We start from the raw sequence: 8,774 nt of genomic DNA on the forward strand, positions 1-8,774 counted from the left end.
TGGTAGGAGCTATAAGAATAAAGAATAAAAGAATTAAAGATCCACGAATTTATTTCCTATCCAAACCGTGCACCCAGCACGTTCACGTTTTCGTAAAAAGTGTTTTGTTTACTTTTTTGATTTTCGTGCCAAGATTTTTTCCCTAAAATACGGTTTGCAAACGGCGAAAAATCCCATTTGCCGTCGGACGGCAACAGAAAAATTCCCTCTCTTTTTGAAAAATTCCCCCATATTTTCCAATTTTTCCTTCCTTCTCAATAAAAACGCATTCTTATCGTTTGCATTTGCAAGTTTGCCGTTTGCTGTTGCTTGTTTATTTGAAACCGAAAAATTTGATCCAAGCCAAAGCCAACCAAAATCAAAAAACCAAACCATACCATACCAAGCGACCAAAGGCCTCAAAGGGACAAAGGACCGTTTCGTTTCCTGGAAAGAGCGTCCTGGAAATCCAATTCATTATTCCATTATCCCCCAAAACCCAAGCACTTGAATACTAGGAATCTGTCATCTTGACTCGGACCAAGATTAATATTGCAGGTAAGTATGCCCCTTTTTTTACTAAAGAAGTTTGCTTCATGTGTCCTACATTGTCCAAGTGCCAAAAAATCAAGGGACTGAGTTTGTTGGGAAAAAGGGACCTTGTAAAACCCAGGGCAAGAAGCTTCCCAGTTTGGCACACCTCTGGGCCTTGGATTTCAGGTGGTAAATACCTCTGCTTTTGTTAATTATTCAGGAGCCATGTCAATGATAGCTCCTTTTACCCTGCTTTTGAGCAACCATCAGGATGAGATTGAAGATAGCAATCTGGGTTTAATCTTGAAACTTGCTCCATTCGCCTCTGCTTTTGTTAATTATTCAGGAGCCATGTCAATGAAAAAGATAGCTCCTTTTACCCTGCTTTTGAGCAACCATCAGGATGAGATTGAAGATAGCAATCTGGGTTTAATCTTGAAACTTGCTCCATTCCACAAATACTTCTCATTCATTTTCTTTCAGAATGTAATGTGACAGATAGAACTGACATTGGACACAAATTAATGGTGAAAAATTACCGTTCAACTCTGTGGCAATGGACCCGCCAAAGTTTGATCATCTCTTTGTGGAAGATGATTTGAAAGTTGAAGGACTTGGAAATAAGGAAGCCTTGGAAATCCTTATTGAAGATGTGGAATCTCTCGCAAAGGAATATACAACAAAAAAGAATACTTGGTAATTTTATTGGTTGCTTTTTTTTAGATCTTCTTGATCATTATCCTTTTTCCTTGGTTCTATACATAAGTATAGCTTAAATCTGTACAGAAAACCCCCACTTTGAGATTTAGGTGTAGGAATAACAGCCCTAAAAGATGTATTTAGCTTATATGTACACATCTATGAATCTGGGTCTATACCTAACCCATTCTAAGTGTGCTAGAACACATGTGGCTTTAACACTTTGACTATACCACTCTAAGATAACTTTGGAGTAAGTAGGTACTTAAATATGATCTTAAATTTTCAGGAGTCATATCAAGGACGTTCTCAATCTCTTCAATCAGCGGAGCTTTGTCAACATATTGAGTGCCGTTCTACTCCTCCTCAGTGTTGTCGCACTGATAGCAAGTAACTTGACAATATTCCTCTGGCTCATCTTGGTGCTGTTTGGTGTCGTTAGTGTTGGAGTGAATGCATGGGACAACTATTGCCGCCACTATGAAATCTACTACCGGATTCAGTATGTTCTGTCCCAGTTGAGAGGTAAGTGCATTTTTGTACTTTGAGTTTTGAAAGGTAAGTTTTTTTTTTTCTTTCTTTTATTAGTAAGTAATGAAATTTTATATTTTTATTTCATAAAATGGTCAGTGTCAGAGCATGCGCATCCTGTAGTACCTACCTTTGCCCCATAGGCATCAGATGGATGAAAGAGACATAATACTTTCCATTTAGGGTCAACACAAGACCACCAGAAAGTAACCTGTTGAAATACATGCAGTGAAAATATGAGGGTTTTTTTTACAATGGTGGATATTGAACCCTGGTCTTTTGGTTGTCAAGCAAGTGTGATACTACTGGACCAACTGTACTCCTAAATTAGGGCCCCTAATGTCTTGGAATTTATGGTGTCTTTTGAAAAAATCCCAGAAAGTTACTTGGTGAAATATTTGCTATCAAAATTTATTGAGGTAGGTATCAAACCCAGGACCTTTGGCATGGCAAAGAAACATGCATAGTTGCATAGCCTTCCCCTCTTATAATTGTAAAAACAAACAGAATTTCATCTTTTGGAACATCCTGTATGTATTTCAGACTGTGTCAAGTATGAATGGAACGAGAGCTCCTATCCTCATCTCTACATGCCATTCTCACCCTGTATAAATCTCCAGTGGACATACAGGGCGGGTCATGTTGTCAATGTACCTTGGTCTCTGCTAGTACGTGGGGATTGCATTCTGCTTCGACCTGGACAAGCTGCCCCTGCATATTGTGTTAAACCCGAAGGAACATAAAGACAAGACTGAAGAGATGGACTATTCCCGGGAACAAAACACCAGACCGGGTAATCATGTAAGTTAAAAACAGGGCAACCTCTGTAATCTAACAAGAGCATTAAACTTGATCCTTCGGTTATTATTACTAGTTATTACCAACGAGCAAGTTCTTTGGTGAATCTGAGAAGCTGATCAAAGCTCTATTTAATGAGGCCAAGTTTTTTATTATTTGACTAATGATCAGTTTTAAAATGGGTTTACGTTAAACTATTAGATTAATCGATGTGATTGACTAAAACGATCAATGGTCATAAGCATTCATGTCCACCAGGTCACGCTCAACCCCTATTAAATCCAAAATTTAATGAGAAAAATTCCTTTGTGTGCTTATTTTCAGGCAAGTTTTATTAAAATTGAATGAATCGTTTGCGAGATATGTTGTAGGTATCAAACATATGCAACGAAAAAAACAAACAATGCAAATTGCAAAGCCATCAAATTAGAACTTTGCCCTCACTTCTTTTGGTTAAAAATGTCCAATTTCATTCCTAATTTCTCACATATTCTCCCCATTTTTCTCACAATCCCTTGGTGGTATAGTGGTCAAGAGGGGTGCCTGGTAATCAGGTGTGGGTTCAATCCCAGCTGCATTTTATTTTATCCCCATTTATTTGAGAATGTGATCACATAATAATGAAGCTTGAAGGGTTAGGTGGTAGAGAACGCCTCCAGCGTTTAACTCGCCTAGAGGTTACCTTCCACTCAAGAGTTTATTATTATTCCCAATTTCTCATAAAACCTACTCACCTAATCAATAATAACTTCAACCCTCACACGTTTTTATTCATTTATTTTTTATTATCGTTATTTTTCATTTATCTTTTTTTTTCAGCCCAAGGATGGCCATATCAACGAGCTGAAGTTCGGCGACATCTACAATCCGACGCGCAGTTTCAACCCCCGTGTGTCCAAGCCGACTGCGCGCAGCCCCGTGCAGAACGCCGTATTCGTTCTCCAGAACACCCCGTATGTGCGCAACTTGGAGGGCACCCTACTGCAGTGTGTGGACAAGCCGGTGGACTACTACACGTCCTCCCTGTATACGCTCAACGTCAAATGTGTGCAGTTCATCCTGTATCCCATACTCTTTGTAAGTATGAATAATAATAATAGACTTGAGTGGAAGGCAACCACTAGGCGAGGTTGAGCTCCATTATTATGTGGTCAAATTTTCAAATAAATGAGGATAAAATTCCATACCTCGGCTGGGATCGAACCCACGCCCTCCTGTTTCGAGCAGTATAAATGAGTACCACCATTATCATGTTTTCCTAGGGACAAGGTGAGGGAGATGGACAAAGACCAGAAGGCTGCTCTGAGCCAGGAGATCCACTACACAGTCCTGATAGGTGTGGCATGTTGGAAAAGAAGAGAGTGCAAATTGTGGAGGAGGTCAAGGAAAATGATGTGAAAACAAAGAAATCTGATAAAGGTATGCTTGGAAAAGATGGACAAAGACCAGAAGGATGCTCTGAGCCAGGAGATCCACTACACAGTCCTGATAGGTGTGGCACGTTGGAAAAGAAGAGAGTGCAAATTGTGGAGGAGGTCAAGGAAAATGATGTGAAAACAAAGAAATCTGATAAAGGTATGCTTGGAAAAGAAAAAAGCTTCAGACCTAGTATCTCAGACGGTCTGACAGACCTAGGCTTCTCTCACATTGGACGCCTATGAAAATGATAGAGACTCTCTCTAACATGAGTACCTATTCTGCCGTGCTAAGCGAAAACGCCGTATGTCAGCTTGGAAAACTATAGATAAAAATAGTTTTATTTTTATTATTTTTTAAAAAGATGAGTGTTCCACCGCCGTTTTTATTTCGTAGCAATGAAACAATGAGATGTGGTCTGTGTGGTAGCATACCCATCCCGTAGTATGCCTCTCATTAGATGGGCGAGAAGAGACACAATACTTCCCATTTAGGTGCTGGGTCAAAACGAGAACACCAGAAAGTAACCCGTTGAAATATTTGCAAAGAGAATCGAACCCGCGGCCTAGCGCTTACAAGGCGGACGCACTACCAACTAAGCTATCTAGGCTGGCTACAAGGTTGGTGTTTCAATCTGTTTTGGGTATTCAGGTCTTGCGTACAAGGGTATGTCTATCATCATCATCATAGATAACTGTTACGGGGTCTACCTTAAACCCTGTTAAACTAATGTTTTATTTGTTTGCAGTGAGGAGCCCACACCAAGACTAAACCCGAAGGAAAATAAAGATGAGACTGAAGAGATGGACTATTCCCGGGAACAAAACACCAGACCGGGTAATCATGTAAGTTAAAGCCAACAACCTTTGTAATCCAACAAGAACATTAAACAAAACTTGATCCTTAGGTTATTATCATTATTCACTAGCAAATTCTTTGGCGAGTCTGAGAAGCTGTTGAAAGCCACCCACCGGGTGTAGTGCTCAAGACACTCGCCTGGTAATCAGGAAAGCGCAGGTTCAATCTCAGTCGAAGTGTGGAGTTTTCTCCTCAATATAATTTGAAAATTTGACCACAGTGATAGTGGTAGCTTACTGCTGAGGTAAAGGGACTTTTCAGTCCTATTCTTCTTCTTCCTATAGCCTTTTCCTAGTTAAATAGGGTCGGCGTTTCTTGTCAGGCTATTATGTACCTCATGCCCTGTTGAATTTTTTTCATTCGAGTCTTGATTCACACAATCCTTCCATCTTTTCTCCCCCTCACTTCCATTCTCTCAACTCTTTTCCGTATGTTGTTGTTGTTGTTGTAGCGGCTTTAGCTTTCGCCGAATGGCGATAGCAGAATAAAGAAAAGATGTCTTTTTGTATCTGCTATACACCGGGGTGATGATCTCTAGCTCTAGCCATTTTAAGTTGACTCGCTCGTCCTGAACCGCAGTCAACCATCGTGAGGACTTGTACTTGATCTTTAAAAGCAGAGAGAACCCTTTGAGGAACTGCCAGCTTGCTAGGCTGGTTAGGGTTAGCTGTTCTCCTCCCTGTTTATAGTCCCACAGCCAGACGCTAGTCTTCTCTCTGTTTAACGTCCCCTAGCCAGACAGATGATTAAAATTGTGATAAAATTCATAATTGTGAAACACATCACTTCACATCTTCTGCGTTGGAGGTTATTATTTATTATTTGTATATCTAATCACAGGTATAACACGGGTAAAAACAGCGAAAAATTCCAGCTTAATAATATCTGACATCTGTCACACAGCGCTCATTCTTCCTTGATGTGTGATTAAAAAACCAACAAGCACTCATTGTATGTTTTCTCAAACGTGTTATCAACACTCGTTCTACTGATAAGGCCAGGTGATAACAGCTTGTTTGTGTGAAATACAGACCCAAGTGCGAGGGAAAACAACACTGAAGGACTTTAACGTGAGCTTAACTCAACAAGGTAGCTGCTCATTGAAGGGATTTTTTTACTTTTTTTTTGAGCTTCATCTTTCGAGAGACAGCCTAGATATGAGGTTCGTTCTCGAAACGGCTGGCTCTCTTCGGCACGATAAGACCTCAGCAAAGCAGTAATAGCCCCCTCTATCAAACCTCTCCAAAAAAAATCTTACATAATTTGCATTTTTTTATTCTGACTCAACTATTTTATGAGCTTACTGAAATTCCCTTACCCTTTGGTTATGAATCCATGTCATGCCAAGAATAATGCCAGTTAGAAAGATTGGTCATCAGTTCATCAGATATGCCCTAATACAGTCTCTGTCATTTGAACCCTGTTAAAACTCGAAATCTCAACAACCCAGAAATGTTTTTGCAACAATCAAGCAACTTTTTTACTCTCCAGACTTGTTTCGGAAACATTTTTCTTGTTTTCTAGTGTGTAGGCACGAGGTTTGTCAGCCCAAAACCAAAAGTGATCACCCTAAGGCTGATTGAGAATTATTTGTTTCGCAACGTTTACGTAAAAGTTTCCTAGGATTTATAATAATCATAATTAATGTTATTACTATTAATGAATTTATTTAATTTTGACATCCTTTGTAAATACTATTTTACTTGGGTTATTTATGAAAATGGATACCAACTCGTAAGTATCCATTTTCATAAATAACCTAAGTAAGTAAAATACTAATGTTATTGACGACTAGTTTCCTCCCTAAATCCTCTTCTAAAATATCCACAATCACGCGTCAACTCAAACAACACTTAATCAAATCACATACTAATAACGTACTAATATTGCTTGCCGCCTTTGTTTTCCAGTGTTTTACCCCATGCCCTCTCGAATATTGATACAGCAGAGATGATTCTTATGTTAGGGACCAACACGTAAATATACGTACTAATATTGCTTGCCACCTTTGTTTTCCAGTGTTTTACCCCATGCCCTCTCGAATATTGATACAGCAGAGATGATTCTTATGTTAGGGACCAACACGTAAATATGTCTCCTTATTTTGCCATGCCAAATGCCATTTATCCTCTTATATTTTAGACCCTGCCGATTTCTGGTACTAAGGTTCAATGCTGCACCACTCTTCGTTCGTATCTGTTTTTAAAGCAGGGTCCACACTTTTGTTGGAAATCTATTGTGGACCTCACATAGGGAATTAGGGACGTGTTTTGTCCTTCTTTGGGACGTTTTTCGTCCTACTTTGAGACTTGTCTCGTCCTACTTTGGAACGTGTTTATGAAACACTAGCTGAATTCCGTCGCTTCGCTCCGGAATCCCGCTAGTTCATCCCGAGGCATGGCCAAACTTGTGGAAAAGGCAACTTTACATAGGGAACTAGGGACGTGTTTTGTCCTTCTTTGGGACGTTTTTCGTTCTACTTTGAGACTTGTCTCGTCCTACTTTGGGACTTGTCTCGTCCTACTTTGGGACGTGTTTATGAAACATTTGTCCTACCACGTTATCGAATTTTCAACAAGTGTGGACTTCGCTTAACGCTAATTTCTAATTTCTTCTGAACACATAGGGAATTAGGGACGTGTTTTGTCCTTCTTTGGGACGTTTTTCGTCCTACTTTGAGACTTGTCTCGTCCTACTTTGGAACGTGTTTATGAAACATTTGTCCTACCACGTTATCGAATTTTCAACAAGTGTGGACTTCGCTTAACGCTAATTTCTAATTTCTTCTGAGTGGTATGTAGGTACCTAATGGTGTAAAAATACGGTCAAAAGCTTGGAAATACCGACCTACATACGAGTATTAAGTAGCTAATGATTTAGAATTGGTTCTTTTTCTATTGATTTCACATCTAGGTAGGCACTCCCTTACTGATATTATTGTATTTATCACTATTGTAATATTGTACCCTACTTTGGGACGTGTTTATGAAACATTTGTCCTACCACATTATCGACATTTCCAACAAGTGTGGACTTCGCTTAACGCTAATTTCTAATTTCTTCTGATTACCTGTGACCTACCTTTTATCTTTTCCAGAACTCTTTTCTAGAACCTGTGTAAAATTGACAGCAAGATAAATAACGTACATACATATTTCTATTCTTTTACTTGAAAAATCTTGTTTACCTACTGTACATACATAATTTATAGAAAGATATCCTTAGGCTAAAAACATGGAGTGGAGAGCATAGCGCATAGAGCATCAAGCAGGTAGAGGGAAGCGACTACCTAAAACCGCATTGAGCGGAGAGCAAAAAGCTCTATACTCTTTGCACTCCGCTTCACTCTGTTTTTGGCCTCACTTTGCAATCTTTGCATCCAGGAAGTATGTAAAGGGTAATACCCTATTAGGGCATATGATTGTTTATTAATTTCTTATGCATTTCTTTCCCCCTATTGCATTGCATGGACTATTTAAGCTTGAGTAAAAGGTAACCAGATTAGATTAAACTTCTTCCCTACTTCTGTTGAGCAACGTTGAGCATGGTGGACCTCTGGATGAGTGACCTTGGGTCATGTGCGGGGTGCATTGAGCCTCGTGAGGACAATCGAGTTCGAGCCAAATGCCAAGGTGGCTTTAAGCTCAATTTTCTTTTCTCACGTCACCAAAAATACTTTGTATAAATTGAAAAAGAGTAGAGAAAGAGAGGCAGAGAGAAGGAGAGAGAGTAGAGAGCAGAAATTGTGACTGATTTACCAGCAGGACAACTAATCATCCAGGCAAATGCAACAATGGACTGGAAAATTTAATTTGTGTAACAAGCTAAAACTGCTTTTGTATAAAAACCGAGTAACCTGGTAACAAAAAAAAAAAAAATAATAATAATAATATAAATCCATAAATAATAAAAGTTTCACGTAGGATGTCAAGTGCCTTCTGATTATTATGGTATATCTG

The 8,774-nt window shown here is 39.3% G+C and overlaps 2 protein-coding genes across 2 annotated transcripts in view; both read left to right on the plus strand.

The window, feature by feature from the left end:
* The first annotated feature begins 331 nt into the window (after positions 1-331).
* Positions 332-2,486, plus strand: LOC103511758 (transmembrane protein 94-like). Its single transcript, XM_008476495.3, has 4 exons — positions 332-537; positions 997-1,209; positions 1,502-1,737; positions 2,287-2,486. The coding sequence occupies exons 2-4, from the start codon at positions 1,070-1,072 to the stop codon at positions 2,484-2,486; spliced, it is 576 nt and encodes a 191-aa protein (XP_008474717.1). The 5' UTR covers positions 332-537; positions 997-1,069.
* Positions 2,487-2,502: 16 nt separating this feature from the next.
* LOC103511759 overlaps positions 2,503-8,774 on the plus strand; it is a 10,178-nt gene continuing 3,906 nt past the window's right edge. The window contains exons 1-4 of the mRNA XM_026825422.1: positions 2,503-2,544; positions 3,361-3,618; positions 3,804-4,033; positions 4,706-4,802. Of these exons, the coding sequence (XP_026681223.1) occupies positions 2,503-2,544; positions 3,361-3,618; positions 3,804-4,033; positions 4,706-4,802 (627 nt within the window). The remainder of the gene's footprint in view (positions 2,545-3,360; positions 3,619-3,803; positions 4,034-4,705; positions 4,803-8,774) is intronic.

Source organism: Diaphorina citri, unplaced genomic scaffold, assembly GCF_000475195.1.
Source record: "Diaphorina citri unplaced genomic scaffold, Diaci psyllid genome assembly version 1.1 scaffold748, whole genome shotgun sequence".
Lineage (NCBI taxonomy): Eukaryota > Metazoa > Arthropoda > Insecta > Hemiptera > Psyllidae > Diaphorina > Diaphorina citri.